This window comes from Erpetoichthys calabaricus, chromosome 7, assembly GCF_900747795.2.
Source record: "Erpetoichthys calabaricus chromosome 7, fErpCal1.3, whole genome shotgun sequence".
NCBI lineage: Eukaryota > Metazoa > Chordata > Cladistia > Polypteriformes > Polypteridae > Erpetoichthys > Erpetoichthys calabaricus.
In genome coordinates, this window is record NC_041400.2 from 81,347,016 (window position 1) to 81,365,688 (window position 18,673).

An 18,673-nucleotide genomic window follows, 5' to 3' on the forward strand; every position below is an offset into this window, starting at 1 on the left:
GCTGTCAATGTCCTGCACCACTGACAGACTAAGGAGATCGTACCTCCCCCACACTATGCGACTCTTCAATTCCACCCAGGGGGGGTGTAAACGTTAACATTATACAAAGTTATTGTCTGTTTTTACCTGCATTTTTTTATCACTCTATAATTTAATATTTAATATTGTTTCTTTAACAGTATGCTGCTGCTGGAGTATGTGAATTTCCCCTTGGGATTAATAAAGTATCTATCTATCTATCTATCTATCTATCTATCTATCTATCTATCTATCTATCTATCTATCTATCTATCTATCTATCTATCTATCTATCTATCTATCTATCTATCTATCTATCTATCTATCTATCTATCTATCTATCTAAGACTCCAGCACTTTAATCTCAGATAATCCATCAAGGCATGAGCTGGGAGAACTTTGTGCACGTTCTGTGGCTGTGGGGGGATGAAATAGTAGGCTGCTTGTGCTTGTCTTTATCGGCACATTTACAGGACAAAAGACACTGAGGGAGAGGTGCGAACGGATTTAAGGTGGGCCGGATCTACGAGTTTTTTTGTAGGCTCTTGTAATTCTAGTGCTAAACCAAAGGATTGAGCCTAGACACATCAATTTACTCTTGCCTTCTTGATCACATCCACCATAGATATTGGCATTGTACATGTTGTAATATGAACTCTCGTGTAAGGGTAATGAAGTATTCAAATTTTAAAGCCTCATGAACCTCTGTCAAGTTTTTTTGATATTATGCATACAAGAATTGGTTAGTATGCATTACATTTCTAAATTGATCAAGCTGGAAAATTGGCATGCTGAAGAATATCAACGATGTTTAACATGTTGCTGTTGTTGTCTTTATGCATGAGTTGCTCTTTTTCATGTACATAAAAATTGATGACCTCTTTTGTACCTGCTAAATTACTTTAAACCACCTTCTGATTTATTCTCTTTTTTGTTTCTCTTAATAGTTTCCTCTACAATATGGAACTGAAAAGAATGCTTTACCAGCTGTGGCTTCCCAGTTCTGTAAGTTACACTTTCCTCTGAACTATTCACAATATGATCATCAACTGATATCTTATAGGTCTTTTCAGTCCTGAGCTGATCACCAACCTTAGCCTATTGCTTTATGTGAATATTTTGATTGACATGTGGTCATGTAATTGAGCTAAATGTAATGAAAGAAAGGCTGGTATTGTGTCAGAATATGCTAGAGCTATAATTATTCTAATTAATTGCTGTTTAAAGTACAATGTCTGCCCCTTCATGGATATGTTTGGATTTCTCCTTTGGTGCTTTTATGTATAAAATAAGTTAGCAGTAATTGTGCCTTCATGACATACAGTTCCAGGATCTGTCATGAATGCTGAAATGTGTTCAGATCTAGTGACTCAGAATATCATGACATATAAAAAAAGACTTGGTATGTTTATTGAATCTTTGGGTGTGGTAATGTGCCTTGCATGGCATTACCAGTGGTTAAATAAAGTTAGTTTTGTGTCCTCTGCAGTGTTGAGAGAGAGGCATTAGTTTGGAAGAAAAAGGAAAAATAAAGTATATAGAAATAACACTTGCCTTTTTTGTCTGTTTAGAAAGTGCAGTGGGACATCTGGGGTGCATCGTGGTGGGTTTTGTGCAAGTGTGGAAAGACAGCTGGCCCATTGTCCAGTCAGGGTAGCATTGTCCGTCTTCCACATGTGCGTGTACCTCCCATGACCTAGTAGCGCTGGAAGAGCAAGAGACAGTGCAAAGCACCTTATTTTCAGCCTGCCACGGCTTATATAGTGATCCCGTATCTGCAGTTGTCTGGGCGGTAGCTCAGAGGAAGAAAGAGGACTTACTTTCAGTTTTGAAAGAAATATAGTTCGCGTCACAAAATACGGCAATGGCATGGCTATGTGTGCAACGGCTACCTGCATTTTAATTGGTATTTTGCGGGGTGGGAGACGCGTGCACGCAAAAGAGAATTTCTAGCCACAAGAAATGGGTCTTCCAGCTAGAGCACGCTGAGAGAGTTACTTGGTAAAGATTTGTCTTGAGTTTACCAAGCACTGCGGCTTGTGCCTTGATTTTTGTAATGTTTTTCCTTCCTGTGTATATTTTGATAAATATCTCTTTATTAGCTTTGGTGGAAGTATTCTTTGGGTTGGGGGTTAATGGTACAATGTTTATTTTTGTATATACACATTTTTCTTTTTCTGCATTTTGAATATTTTTGTGGTTAGACCCTGTACTGCACATTATTTGGTGAAGTGGCTTCCTGACTTGGATTACTGTGGAGGAAGACAGCTTTATTTTTGTGTATATATGGGTCTCACTAGTTTTTGTGCATTTTTCTTTTTCATTTGTGACTTTCAGTCATCACTGTGAATAGTGTATATTCATAATTTTTGGGCTCATTTTTATAACTGTTTTTGTGGGTCCTTTGCGGTATTGGACTATGTATTTATCCATCCATCCATCTATTATCCAACCCGCTATTTCCTAACTACAGGGTCACGGGGGTCTGCTGGAGCCAATCCCAGCCAACACAGGGTGCAAGGCAGGAAACAAACCCTGGTCAGGGTGTCAGCCCACCGCAGAATATGTATTTAGATATATATATATTCAGCCATCCATCCATCCATTTTCCAACCCGCTGAATCCGAACACAGGGTCATGGGGGTCTGCTGGAGCCAATCCCAGCCAACACAAGGCACAAGGCAGGAACCAATCCCGGGCAGGGTGCCAACCCACCGAAGGACACACACAAACACACCCACACCGACACCAAGCATACACTAGGGCCAATTTAGAATCGCCAATCCACCTAACCAGCATGTCTTTGGACTGTGGGAGGAAACCGGAGCGCCCGAAGGAAACCCACGCAGACACGGGGAGAACATGCAAACTCCACGCAGGGAGGACCCGGGAAGCAAACCCAGGTCCCCAGGTCTCCCAACTGCGAGGTAGCAGCGCCACCCACTGCGCCACCGTGCCGCCCTATATATATTCAGCAGGACATTATTTAATTCTTCTTCTTGATGTGCATCTGTGAATAAAACCTCACTTTATTTTTGTAAAACCTAACTCTTCTGTATCCGTGTCTCCCTGTCTTACACCACTATCCTGGTCACAGTCAGTCCCGTACACTAGACCCCTAGAGTGTAGATTGGTGCTCCCAGTTCCCATCACACTGGGTGTCAAATTGAGTAGCAATACATCCAATCACTATTAGAATCATTGCTGCCTTGGACTCGACTCCTACTGCTAGCTAGAAGGAAATGCTGCCGCACAGAATAACTAGTGAAACGTGGCTAACTACCACCATCCCAGATGCTAACGTGGAGCTACCCGGGTTTAGCACAGTTAGAGCGGACAGAGATGCAAGTACCTGCGGGAAGCACAAAGGAGGAGGACTCACTCTCTATGTTAATACACGATGGTGTAACTCTGGACATGTTAACGTCAAAGTCTCCACTTGCTGCAGGGACATTGAACTGTTGGCCGTAAGTTTGCGTCCCTATTACTTGCCCAGAGAGTTTGGACACGTCATTGTTGTTATTGTTTACATCCCTCCTCGGGCGGACGTGGAGACAGCGAGTGACATCATCCATTCTGCTGTTGCTAAGTTACAAACACAGCACCCTGAGGCGCTTGTGCTAATCGCTGGAGACTTTAACCATGTGACGTTGGACAAAACATTACCTGCCTTCTCCCAGTATGTGGACTGTAACACCCGGGGAAATAAAACTATTGATTTACTGTATGCAAACGTTAAAGACGCATACAGCGCCACCCTGCTGCCTGCTCTTGGGAAAGCAGATCATAACCTGGTTCTGCTTTAGCCTCACTACAAACCAAGAGTGAGGGTCCTATCTACAACCACACGCTCATTCAGGAAGTGGTCCCCTGAGGCAGAGAAGGCTCTGAGAGAATGCTTTGGAACTACAGACTGGGATATCTTGCAGGGATCACATAGTGAGAACATTGAGGAGGTTGTTGACTGCACTACTGACTACATCAAGTTCTGTATGGACTTTGTAGTTCCAGTAAGAACTGTACGCTGCTATGCTAACAACAAGCCATGGATTACAAGTGACATCAAGGGCCTTTTGAACCAGAAGAAAAGGGCTTTTAAAGGCGGTGATCAGCATGAGCTCAAGCACGTGCAGAAGGAACTCCGAGTCCAGCTCAGGGCGGCGAAGGAGCAGTACAGGAGAAAGCTGGAGCAGAAGTTGCAGAATAACAGCATGAAGGAAGTGTGGGATGGGATGAAGATCATCACTGGCTGCAGCTCGAAGCGGGGTGCCACCATCGAGAGAGACGTGAAGAGAACAAACCAAATGAACAACTTCTTTAACAGGTTGACCACCCTAACCCATTCTCACTCTCACCTCGGAGTACTGCAACCTCCATACATCCTTCTGCTGATACCAGCATAGGAGAGACATCCCCACCCATAATTACAACAGCGCAGGTGAGCAGAGAGCTGAATAGACTTCGTGCCAGCAAAGCAGCGGGTCCAGATGGAGTATCGCCACGACTGCTGAAGGTCTGTGCATCGGAGCTGGGGGAGTCCTCTACAGCGCATCTTCAACCTGAGCCTGGAACAGGGGAGAGTCCCGAGGCTTTGGAAAACATCTTGCATCGCCCCAGTCCCAAAGGTATCACGTCCTAGTGAGCTGAATGATTTCCGGCCTGTTGCTCTGACATCACATGTGATGAAGACCATGGAGAGGCTGCTGCTTCACCACCTGAGGCCACAGGTTCAACACGCCCTCGACCCTCTGCAGTTTGCATATCAGGTAAAGGTGGGAGCGGAGGATGCCATCATCTATGTGCTACACCGATCCCTCTCCCACTTGGACAGAGTCATTGGTGCTGTAAGAATTATGTTTCTAGACTTCTCTAGCACCTTCAACACAATCCAACCTCTGCTCCTTAGGGACAAGCTGACAGAGATGGGGGTAGATTCATACCTGGTTGCATGGATCGTGGACTATCTTAAAGACAGACCTCAGTATGTACGTCTTGGGAACTGCACGTCTGACATTGTGGTCAGCAACACAGGAGCGCCACAAGGGACTGTACTTTCTCTGGTCCTGTTCAGCCTATATACAGTATATCGGACTTCCAATACAACTCGGAGTCCTGCCACGTGCAAAAGTTCGCTGACGACACTGCTATTGTGGGCTGCATCAGGAGTGGGCAGGAGGAGGAGTATAGGGACCTAATCAATGACTTTGTTAAATGGTGCGACTCAGACCACCTACACCTGAACACCAGCAAAACCAAGGAGCTGGTGGTGGATTTTAGGAGGCCCAGACCCCTCATGGACCCCGTGATCATCAGAGGTGACTGTGTGCAGATGGTGCAGACCTATAAATACCTGGGAGTGCAGCTGGATGATAAATTAGATTGGACTGCCAATACTGATGCTTTGTGTAAGAAAGGACAGAGCCAGTTATACTTCCTTAGAAGGCTGGCGTCCTTCAACATCTGCAATAAGATGCTGCAGATGTTCTATCAGACGGTTGTGGTGAGTGCCATCATGTACGCGGTGGTGTGCTGGGGAGGCAGCATTAAGAAGAAGGCTGCCTCACGCCTGGACAAACTGGTGAGGAAGGCAGGCTCTATTGTTGGCATGGAGTTGGACAGCTTGACATCTGTGGCAGAGCAACGGGCGCTCAGCAGGCTCCTATCAATTATGGAGAATCCACTGCATCCACTAAACAGTGTCATCTCCAGACAGAAGAGCAGCTTCTTGACAGACTGCTGTCATTGTCCTGCTCCACTGACAGACTATCTATCTACCTAGTAATCATTAAGTATTAATTAGCTCTGATTTTAGTTTCCAAAGTTGTGGATATTCTGAAGTCACACTAAAAATATAAGATATTACGTGCATTCAGCGTCATGGAATGCAGGCAGTTGGACACTATTACTTTAGACATTTAGTCTCCTGTAAACCTTTTCAATGATGAATGTGCCTCGTAAAATATACTGCTTATCTCTCTATGGACAGTAACTTTGGTTTTGACAACATTGTTAATCTGTGTGTGTTCCAAAGTCCTTTTTTATATATTTGAAGGGCTAGCAAATTATTAGCTCTTTTCTCCTTGCATAATAAGGATGACTTGATTTAAGAATTAGTTGGTCTGTTTCTCTTGTGGTCAATTTATTGAATTCTGATCACTCAGGCCCTCTTTTTTTTGTAGAGCTTAGTGTTAAAAAGGAATATTGTTTTTGAAGTAGGGTAAAGAGGCCTCCATATCTCTGTGTCAGTCCCAAAAATAGTAAATAAAATAAATAAATACATACTTAAGTAATGCAGATAAACAGATGGAAGGCAAAGTAGAGTTCTTAATTATAGAGATTTATTTTTGAGTCCGATGCTATGGTCAGATGACCAGGGAGGACAGAAAAAGTAATAAAAAAGGGAGAAAAGTCTCTAGCTGGTGATATAGTGGAGGAAAAAAATCTACAGGGTTCCAAGGACAAAAGACTGTTTAGTCCTCACTGAAAATTCTACCAAACATAATTGTGGTTAAGTAGTTCCTATGTTTTTAAGCTTCATCCTAGAAGATTTAATACTGTGGGATCTCATCAACAATTGGAGCATCCACATTCATTCCAACAAAACAGGAAACAGAAATGTTCTTTGATTAGATGGTGTTGGTGCTGGAAAATGGAAAAGAAAATGGAGAAAAATCAAGGTTAATAATGTTTCCAAATCCAAGAAGTATATGATATTTTCTTACATATATGTATAATCTAATAGAAGCTAAACAAAAAAACCACATTAAAAAAAATAAATTGTCTTTTTTTGGAGTTTTTTTTCAATGTTCCATAGAATTAACACTAGAATTACCAGAGTCTACGAAAAAACTCGTAGATCCGGCCCACCTTAAAACCGTTCTCACCTCTCTTTTGTGTTCTAAATGTGCCGATTAAGAGGAGCAGCGAGCAGCCGGCTATTCCATCCCCCACCGTCGCAGAACGTTCACTAAGTTTTCCCAGCTCATGGCTTGTTTGATTATCTGGGAGTGACTGAACTGCTGGAGTTTTAGAATAGAAATAATAGATCGCTATTTGGAATACATGCATTGCATGCGTGTTCCGTTTCTACAGTAATCTGTGTAAACACATTGCTAAAACAGAAACTTTTTCATATTTTAGTAATAAATGTTACAAAATATAGAATGTGTAAAGCCCGAGTTCTTAAGATCAAATAAACACTTCCACAAAAGCTTCACACACCATATAACAGCTTCCGTGGCGTAGCGAGCTAAGATTTGCTTCTCAGACCGAGTAGCTTTTCTCTGCCTCACAAACATGAGTTCAATTCCCCGCTGGGGATAAAGTGTTACTTCTTTTTTTTCTTTTTAACCTCAAACGGACATAAAATTTGTAAATTGGTATGCACTGTCAGTTAATGAGATCGTTATATTTTCATGTGGGATGCTCCTTTTAAAATATTTTTTTAACAATTGAGACTGCAATTAACATGAACAACTGTCCTTATAACTTATTTTTTTTCAAGATCCATAACACACAGACAGACAGAGCACTGCGTAATACAGAGACAGACAGGCAGAGATATACAAACAAACAGGGAAGGCACATGTACTGAAAGAAAAAAAAAAAAATCAACATGTGCGTTGTTTCTGTAGCACTGAATAAGCTCACCCGCTCTAACATCACCCCTCCCCCGATCTGGCTCTCTAAGTAACAGCGCAAATACAGACGCAAACCAAGTGTAATCAAGAGTACTGGTTCGATCCCCACTCACTCCTATATTTGCCGTTTTCAGTAGTAAGCTGCTCTTTTTGTTAATATTATACAGTACACACATGCACTTGATTTGTGTCTGTACTTGCGCTGTTACTTAGAAAGTCAGATGGGGGGGGGGTGATGTCAGAGGGGGTGAGCTCATTCAGTGCTGCAGAAACAACGCACATGTTGATTTTTTTTTTCTTTCAGTACATGTGCCTTCCCTGTTTGTTTGTATATCTCTGCCTGTCTGTCTCTGTATTACGCAGTGCTCTGTCTGTCTGTGTGTTATGGATCTTGAAAAAAATAAGTTATAAGGACGGTTTGCTGACTTGGAGCACTACTGCCTTACTGTGCCACAGAGATGCGAGTTTGATTCCCAGCTTTGAAGAAGGTGTTTTTTTTTCCTCAAACGGACATTGAATTTATAAATTGGTATGCACTGTAAATCGTTAACTTTATAATGTCAATCGCGGTTATTTCTGTTGATTAATTCATGCTTTTTTACTTAGAGTCAGAACAGGAGCTTTTTCAGCTTATTCAGCTTCTGATCTGACTCAAACAGCGCCAGTATAACTTCACACCCAACCTGACGCTGTTCGTTTTCAAATAATATTGCATTACTTCGACGATGTTTTCTGATTGGTACTATTCGCGTCCTAAAATGATTTCTTCAAAACGTCACATATATTTGTCTCTTTCTTTTTTTAAAATGTGCGTTGTAGCACTCAGCAACTGGCCACCTGCATGTTCTTGCGCACACTAAACAAGACAGCGCTATATGCAATCATCAGATTCAAATGTTAACAGTTATATAGCACAGAATGGAAATCAGCAGTTCTTAGCATTCCACCTACTGTAACTTGCTTTCTTTTTTCTTCGGTTATAGTCTTGAATAAAAGTGCACTTGTTTTGTTATACTTTTACATCAACATATGTTCCTGTGTTTGAGCTACATGGGCATGCTCAAAAAATACACGTATAATGCCATGAAAAGTGCATGCAGACACTTCAGTTCGCAAGCATTGGTACGACAATGCAGTCACAAGTACACTGCAGAGCTTTAGCGCGTCTTTATGTGAAAACAGCATCAGATGGGGAGTGTCTGATGATTGCATATAGCGCTGAAGTTACTGCTGTTTACTATGCTTTCCTCTGCATGTCCTGGAGTACAAAAGAAACAGCATACAGCAACACGTGGGGACTGGCAATACTGGGGAAAAAAAACACGCGGTCGTATGTATCGTGATACACTGCAGAACTATAGGGCGTCTTTATGTAAAAACCGCAGTGTCAGGTGGGGGGCGGTAGGGATGGATCCTGAACGCGACTGAGAAAATGAAAAGTGAATTTAAAAAAATAAAGCTAACCTTTACAAATATCATAAATTACACCAGCTGTTACAGACTGAAATCAAATGTATCTTTTTATTCTAAAATAGTGAAAATAACAACACTTCTCAAATGGGAGTTATGCAGGATCGAACTCATGACCTTCTGATTCCCAGTCAGCGACTGATACCGTTACACCACGGAAGCAGTGATAGTTAATTTATATCAATGTCTCACACTAAGGCAGGTTTTTTTGGCAGTGGCTTTTTTTTGTACCTTTTGTGAAAGTGTTTCTTTGATATTTGGACTTCAGGCTTCATACATTATATAGTTTATGCCTACATTTTGTCAATTGCTACTAGAATATATAACATGTTTCTGTTTTAACAATGTGTTTACACAGATTACTGTAGAAATGCAACACATATGAAATGCGTGTGTTTCAAATAACAATCTTATTATTTCTACTCTAAAACTCCACTTCACTCCCAGATAATCAATCAAGGCATTAGCTGAGAAAAGCCTGTTTACGTTTACGTCGTTGGGGGGATGGAATAGCCAGCTGCTGGCAGCTTGTCTTTATCAGTACATTTAGATGACAAAAGACACTGGCGGAGAGGTGAGAAAGGTTTTAAGAAGCGATTTAAGGTGGGCCGGATATACGAGTTTTTTCGTAGGCTCTGGTAATTCTAGTGTTAAGTTGGACATATCTATATCAGTAAAAGTATTCTGATTTTTAATGCATAACACCAAAAGCATTCTTTAATATTTGTTTTATACCATTTTTATATGTTTGTACTACCCAACGGGTACTGATCTATGATTTGGTGTCTTTACTCAGCCTCTTCTGTGCCATTTTATCTTCTCAGTGTTTGTCTTTAGATGGGACTCTATTTGAGCCTCCACCTTTGTTATACACGTGCTGGTCATAAAATTAGAATATCATGACAAAGTTGATTTATTTCAGTAATTCCATTCAAAAAGTGAAACTTGTATATTAGATTCATTCATTACACACAGACTGATGTATTTCAAATGTTTATTTCTTTTAATGTTGATGATTATAACTGACAACTAATGAAAGTCCCAAATTCAGTATCTCGGAAAATTAGAATATTGTGAAAAGGTTCAATATTGAAGACACCTGGTGCCACACTCTAATCAGCTAATTAACTCAAAACACCTGCAAAAGCCTTTAAATGGTCTCTCAGTCTAGTTCTGTAGGCTACACAATCATGGGGAAGACTGCTGACTTGACAGTTGTCCAAAAGACGACCATTGACACCTTGGACAAGGAGGGCAAGACACAAAAGGTCATTGCTAAAGAGGCTGGCTGTTCACAGAGCTCTGTGTCCAAGCACATTAATAGAGAGGCGAAGGGAAGGACAAGATGTGGTAGAAAAAAGTGTACAAGCAATAGGGATAACCGCACCCTGGAGAGGATTGTGAAACAAAACCCATTCAAAAATTTGGGGGAGATTCACAAAGAGTGGACTGCAGCTGGAGTCAGTGCTTCAAGAACCACCACGCACAGACGTATGCAAGATATGGGTTTCAGCCACACTTGAACAAGAGACAGCGTCAGAAGCGTCTCGCCTTTGGACTGCTGCTAAGTGGTCCAAAGTTATGTTCTCTGATGAAAGTAAATTTTGCATTTCCTTTGGAAATCAAGGTCCCAGAGTCTGGAGGAAGAGAGGAGAGGCACAGAATCCATGTTGCGTGAGGTCCAGTGTAAAGTTTCCACAGTCAGTGATGGTTTGAGGTGCCATGTCATCTGCTGGTGTTGGTCCATTGTGTTTTCTGAGGTCCAAGGTCAACGCAGCCGTCTACCAGGAAGTTTTATAGCACTTCATGCTTCTTGCTGCTGACGAACTTTATGGAGATGCAGATTTCATTTTCCAACAGGACCTGGCACCTGCACACAGTGCCAAAGCTACCAGTACCTGGTTTAAGGACCATGGTATCCCTTTTCTTGATTGGCCAGCAAACTCGCCTGACCTTAAGCCCATAGAAAATCTATGGGGTATTGTGAAGAGGAAAATGCAATACGCCAGTCCCAACAATTCAGAAGGGCTGAAGGCCACTATCAGAGCAACATGGGCTCTCATAACACCTGAGCAGTGCCACAGACTGATCGACTCCATGCCACGCCGCATTGCTGCAGTAATCCAGTCCAAAGGAGCCCCAACTAAATATTGAGTGCTGTACATGCTCATACTTTTCATGTTCATACCTTTCAGTTGGCCAACATTTCTAAAAATCCTTTTTTTGCATTGGTCTTAATTGATATTATAATTTTCCGAGATACTGAATTTGGGACTTTCATTAGTTGTCAGTTATAATCATCAACATTAAAAGAAATAAACATTTGAAATACATCAGTCTGTGTGTAATGAATGAATCTAATATACAAGTTTCACTTTTTGAATAGAATTACTGAAATAAATCAACTTTGTCATGATATTCTAATTTTATGACCAGCACCTGTATACATCTCTTGACTTTTTACCGGGACACTGGTGTTCACTTGTATGAGTCAGCTGTGTACTTCTTTCAGATGTAGATGCTTTTGCCAGAGGCAGGGAATATGGGCCAACGACGCTGGCTCTGTTCTTCCTCAGTGGGCCTGGATTCCTGATGTTTGAGAGTCGTCTTTGATCCATCTTCTCTTCCAAAGAACAAAAGCTCATGGGTACTAGTAGTTGGATTTAATTCCTTCTTTTCAAGTTTTCGTCACTGTTTCCCTGTGTGCTGTATGTAGGGGAGTTAATGCTGCTAATCTTTACTGGCTCACTCAAGCTCGGCACACTGCAAGCTTCTTTACATCTATTAAAGTAGCTCTCCTGAATGTGTGGTCAGTTACCAATAAAACTTTTATTGCGCATGATGTTATTACTTCAGAGAAGCTGGACCTCTTTTTTATCACCAAGCCCCGGATCATTAATAATATTGTTCATGTTTTACTGATCTAGTACCACCAAGTTATTCATTTTTGAACTTTCCTAGATTTCTCGTTGTGGCGGGGCCTAGCCACTGTGTTTAAAAGTTTATTCTTGTGTCAGAGCCTTACTTAGGGGTCCTTTTAGCAGTTTTGAACTGCAACTTTTGAAGTGTGTAATTCTTATCCTTTTTTGTGTGCTGTGGTTTATAAGTCTCCTGTGATTAATGATATGTTAATTTCTGTCTGATCATTTAGCTGATGTTACACTTTGCTACAATAAAATACTTGCAGTTTGTGATTTTAATATCCATGTTTTTTTGTTAATCTAAACCTTTGGTTAAAGACTTTTTTTTTTTAAAATTTTGATTCTGTGTGCCACAACAATGGATTTATTTTATTAATTTTCATTGTAATCATTCCATACAAATAGATCAATTTATAACCCAACAAAATTGAAGACAAATCAAACCCCACCCCTGAGAAGGAGAGCTTAGCTAAAGGAAAATTGCTTAGGGCTTTTTAATAAGGCAACATTAAACAAAAGAAAGGGAGAAGTAAAAATATATGTAAATAAGAGATGGAGAAGGGAATTAAATGTGGTAATAGTTATTTCTCTTATTCTAAAATAATATTGATTAAATCCTGCCAGGTTTTGAAAAAATTTTGTACAGATCCTCTAACTGAGAATTTGATTTTTTCCAATTTCAAATAATATAAAACATTGGTTTCCCACTAACTTATCAGAGGAGAATTAGGATTCTTCCAATTTAACAAAATAAGTCTGCGTGCCAAAAGTGTAGTGAATGCAATCACCGTTTGCTTGTCCTTCTCCAATTCAAGTCCATCTGGAAGAACACCGAACACAGCTGTTAATGGGCTAGGAGGGATTGAGACCCCAAGGCTGTCTGAAAGGCACTTAAAAATTTTTGTCCAAAATGATGTTAGTTTGGTGCAGGCCCAGAACATGTGACCCAGTGAGGCAGGAGCTTGGTTGCAGCGTTCGCAGGTTGGATCCTGCCCTGGAAACATTTTGGACAGTTTTAATCGAGACAGATGAGCTCGATATATAATTTTTAGTTGAATAATTCTATGCTTTGCGCATATAGAACTCGAGTGAATTCTCTGCTTTGCTACCTTCCACTCCTTTTCTGATATATTAATTAAGAGATCTTCTTCCCAATGTCCTCTTGGATCTTTGAAAGGTAGGGACTCTAATAAGATTTTATATAATGCAGAAGTAGTGTTTAATTCCTCGAAATTGAGCAGTATTTTTTCCAGCATGGTGGAGGGTGCGAGGTGGGGGAAATCGGGCAATTTCTGTTTAACAAAATTTCTAATTTGTAGATAGTGAAAGAAATGTGTAGCTGGGAGGTTGAATTTTGAACGTAATTGTTCAAAAGATGTAAATATGTTGTCTATATAAAGATCTCTGAGCATTTTAATCCCAAAACTTTTCCAGGTATTAAAAACTGGATATACTTACGAAGGTTGAAAGAGGTGGTTCTCTTGCAGAGGTGCCACTGATTAAAGATTTTCCATCTTAAAATGCTTTCTAATTTGGTTCCATATTCTGAGTGAGTAAAGCACAATTGGGTTATTAGTATATTTGCAATAACTTGCATTTATTGGAGAGCAGAGCAAGGAGTATAAAGAAGTACTACAGGATTTTACTTCTATTGCGGATCAAGCCTGTGTATGTTCATCTATTTGTGTCCAGGTTTTTATGGCTTGTATGTTTGCTGCCCAGTAATAAAACTGAAAATTAGGTAAAGCCATGCCACCTTCTGCCTGAGGTCTTTGTAGGGTCGCTCTTCGGATACGTGGGTGTTTTGAGTTCCAAATGAATGAGGTTTTTGTTGAATCTAACTCTTTAAAAAACGATTTATTGATATATATTGGAATGTTTTGTAATAAAAAGAGAAGTTTAGGAAGGATATTCATCTTAACAATGTTAATTCTTCCGGCTAGAGTGAGATGAAGGGTTGACCATCTATGCAAGTCTTGCTTAATTCTTTCCATACAGACGGCAAAATTTTGTTGATAAAGAGCTTTATGTTTACTTGTGATATTTACCCCTAGGTATTTAAACTGATCTGCTATGGTAAAAGGTAGGGTGTCTAATCTAATATTATATGCTTGTGAATTCACTGGAAAGAGTATACTTTTATTCAGATTAATTCTAAGACCAGATATCTTTTGAAATTCTGTTAGTGCTGTTAAAACAGCAGGGACAGTGTTTTCTGGGTCTGATATATATAAGACCATATCATCTGCATATAGAGAAATTTTCTGTTCCAGTCCTTCTCTGACAATCCCCTTTATCTGATAAGAATTTCGGCAGTGAATCGCCAGTGGTTCAATAGCGATTGCAAACAACAGTGGCGACAAGGGACATCCTTGTCTGGTACCACGTTCTAGTTTAAAGTAGTCTGAGCAAATGTTATTAATACAAACTGAAGCCTCTGGATTGGTATACAGTAGTTTGATCCATGCACAAATATTCGGGCCAAACCCAAATTTCTCCAATGCAGTGAAAAGGTAGTTCCATTCAATCATATCAAATGCTTTTTCTGCGTCTAATGATAGTAATATCTCTGGGGTGTTTGAGTTTGCTGGTGAATATATAACATTAAACAAACGTCGGAGATTGGAAGATAGGTGTCGGCCTTTAATAAATCCAGTTTGATCCTGTGATATTACCGAGGGCAGCACTTTCTCCTTCCTTCTAGCTAGGATTTATGAGAGTATCTTAACATCATTATTCAGGAGACTTTTTATTCTTATTGGACTCATTTGATTTTATTCAGCATATTAATGTTCCAATGTTCCAACTCATTCTTTTGGTCATACCCTTCATCTCATTCTTAACCAAGGTGTTACCGTTAATAACACTGATATAAGTGATGATCATATTACTGATAATTTTTCTCCAATGATGGATGTGAATATTATTGTTGACATTGTTACAACAACCTCTGTCCCATGCAATTCTCGTATTTTAAATTTTCTGTTATTTCTGATTTAAAAGTATGCTTACTAGTTTGGACTTACAAGGCCACTATGAAAGTGCTGACAACTCTATTTAAGTTTTTAATCCATCTTTTAAAACATTTCTAGGTTTAATCTCCCCTCTTAAGATCCACTGCTAAAAGGGGAAACCAGCTTTGTGGTTTAATGACAACATACGTCAACTGCAGCACGCCTGTAGGACTGCAGAATGAAATTGGAAGAAAGATAGGTTGACTATATCTGTTCTGATTGTTAGGGTATATCCTATCTTAAAGATAGGGTGAGAAGCTCAGTCATCCGGGAGGGGCTCAGAGTAGAGCTGCTGCTCCTCCGCATCGAGAGGAGTCAGATGAGGTGGCTCGGGCATCTGATCAGGATGCCTCCTGGACGCCTCCCTGGTGAGGTGTTCCGGGCACGTCCAACCGGGAGGAGGCCCCAGGGAAGACCCAGGACATGCTGGAGGGACTATGTCTCCCGGCTGGCCTGGGAACGCCTCGGGATTCTCCCGGAAGAGCTAGAAGAAGTGTCCGGGGAGAGGGAAGTCTGGGCATCTCTGCTCAAGCTGCTGCCCCCGTGACCCGATCTCGGATAAGCAGAAGAGGATGGATGGATGGATTTTTAGGGTTTCTCTGTCTAACCATCAGAAGGCAGTTAAGAAATGTGAATATGACTACTTTTGGGATTTGGTATCATGTCATTCTAAGAAACACAGGGATTTAAGGCTTTTAATGTGGCTATTCACACCTTGTCAGGAATGATTTTAAATAGCACTGTCTATTCATGTGAATAGTTTCTTTCATTTTTTGTCAGTAAAATTGATACTATCTGCTCTGCCATTATACCAACTGATTATGTACTTCCTGCTGTCAATAATTATATTGTACCCTGGAGTGTTAGCCCATTTTTTGCGATTTTTGGATAAAATATTAAAATGAATTATTTATGAACAATTGGTTGATCATAATAATTCTAATAATTTATATGAGATCTACTAATCTGGCTTTAGGCATTATCATGGGGTTGAGACTACTCTCCTGAAAGTATTTAATAACATCTCTATTATTACTGACTCTCAATGCAGCAGTCCTTGTCCTTCTAGATCTTTCAGCGGCATTTGTTACTATCGATCATGAAATCCTGTTGTTGCGGCTTGAGAATCTGGTGGAGCTTAACACTAGAATCCCTGAAGTCTACAAAAAACTTGTAATCCTGGGCCATTTTTAATTCCTTTGCACCTTTCCTCATCAGTATCTTTTGTTTTATAAATGTGTCAATTAGCGCAAGCAGCAAGCAGCCTGCTATCCCTTAGATGGAGCTCAACCTGGGCAAAACGTTCTCCTAGCTCAGGGCCCAGAATAGAGCCTTGTAGTACCATATATACAGTATCAATTAACTGTGTGCCTGTTAAATAAGATTGAAACTAATTTAAAGCACTACCAGAGAAACTCACCCTATGACTAAGGTGATTTGTTAGAATTCTGCGGTCCATGGTTTCAAATGCTGCTCTGAAGTCTAAGAGAACAAGAACAGAGTTAACTAGTTCTTTTTTTGTATTATGATTTGGTTTAAAACCTAGCTGAAATGTATCAAAAATAGAATTTTTATTCAGGTAATAAAACTAGAAAACTGTTTTTTCTAGAATTAAACTTAAAAAGTTAGGTTAGAGAAGGATCTAAATTGTCAAGGACAGAAAACTATAGATTATTGTTTTTGAGTAATTTCACCTGAGTAGTACAGTACACCAAAAACTTCTTTGAAAAAGACTATTGAAACTCGGTTAAGGACACAAGTGGAAGGTCTTAGCTGAGAAATTATTCTGCAAAGTTCAGGTAAACCTACTTTAGTGAATTAATTTACTTCACGGTAATGAATGTGCTGAGGTTCAAAAGGGTTGCCTTTGAAGGAATGTATTATATTAACTTATTTTTTTAATTATTATTTTAAAAGCACTACAAAAACTTCACGTTTCAATTCAAGTTTTTAGGTGGCATTACATTGATTGAGATAGATTTAGGAGACAAAAATAATACTCTTGAATTTCCTGTTATCATTTATAATTTTACAAAAGTAAAACTATCTCTCAAGACAAACCTCTGGATTGTTTTGAGCTATACTTACCAAAACAAAGAGAAAGAGGGCAGTACATCTTTGTCCTAAAGTTGTTGCAAGATTTCTGGTTTGTTACCTGATCAAACTGGTGAACCTTGAGATTTGATTTGTAAGCTCTACAGGACTCCTATAATATAGCAGCTAGTGTTTTTCTTTATTTAGTGTCTGTGTTTAAAAAGAGGTGAATACAGAATCCAGACATACACTGTGTTTTTATCTAACTTTCTGTATTAGGTTATCTACAATTTAAAATGTATGAGTTTCTTTCTTTATCTGTTCGCTAGTCATTCAAAAATTTAGTGCAATTTTCATGAAGATTTGCATATGTGCTGCCATTGATCCAACTTAAAATATAGACTATATGGCAAATAGGATAAAGAGGTTTTAATGTTTGGGGGAAACCCAAAAACCAGAGCTAATATCAGGTCAAGACAAGTTGGAAAGCATGCACTGGTACAAAGCGTTGCTACACCCACAACACAACAAAACAACTTGGGATCCCAGTTGGCAACCCCCAGGCAGACATGTGATCCAGTCCTACCCTCCAGAAATGACCATCTTTTTGCCTCAGCCAGGTGTTATGTGGGTGTCCCCTTGGCCTGGTCGAGCCGCTTGGGTCCTCAACAATGAGGATCCTGTGAGCCGAATAACCCTCAGGGAATCGCGCCACATGGCTGCAGTACCGAAATTGACACTCCCGCACAATGCAGGTAATCTGGGACTCCGTGATCAACCGCTCATTTGACACAAAGTGAAACCAGTGGTACCCAAGGTTTCTCCAAACAGACACAGTACCGAAAGAATACAGTGTTCGTCTCAGGTCACTGGATAGCATAATTTGTCTCACTGCCATATAGCAAAACAGGAAGCACCAGGACTCTAAAGACTTGGACCTTTGTCCTTCTGCAGAGATATCGGGAACACCACTCCTCCCTTTTCAGCGACCTTATGAACCCCCCATGCTCTCCCAATCTGTCTTTGTAACGAGGTCAACACTCTGCCCGTAGACAGACACACTGCTGATGGCTGTGCCCAAGAGGTTATTAAAGGCCTGGATCTTGGCTTTCATCCAGGACACTTGCAAACCCAGATACTCAGACTCCTTGCTCAGTCTCTTGAGAGCCCCAATCACAGTTTCCATTTACTCTGCGAACATCATAGCATCATTGGCAAAGTTAAGATCGGTGAATCTTTCTTTACCAACAGATGCAACACAGCTACTGGACCCCACAACCCTGCCCAACACCAAGTCCATGCAAGCATAGAAAAGAGTAGGGGCAAGAACACACCCCTGATGAACCCTAGAATCAACAGTGAAAAACACAGAGGTTCTACCTCTACTCTGAACAGCACTCACAGTACCAATGCAGAGGCTGATCATGATATCCAGTAACTTCTGAGGGATCCCGCAAAGTCTCAGGATGTCCCACAGGGCAGATCGATCAAGAGAGTCAAATGCCTTACAAAAATTAACAAAGGCTGCAAAGAAACTCTGCTGATATTCGTGTTTGCGCTCGATGAGAACCCTCGA

General features: G+C 40.4%; 1 protein-coding gene across 1 annotated transcript in view; it reads left to right on the forward strand.

Moving 5' to 3' along the window:
* The window catches only part of LOC114654212 (protein unc-13 homolog B-like), an 837,814-nt gene that overhangs the window by 281,884 nt on the left and 537,257 nt on the right, over window positions 1–18,673 (forward strand). The window contains 1 exon segment of the mRNA XM_051929449.1: window positions 966–1,023. Coding sequence (XP_051785409.1) covers window positions 966–1,023 — 58 coding nt within the window.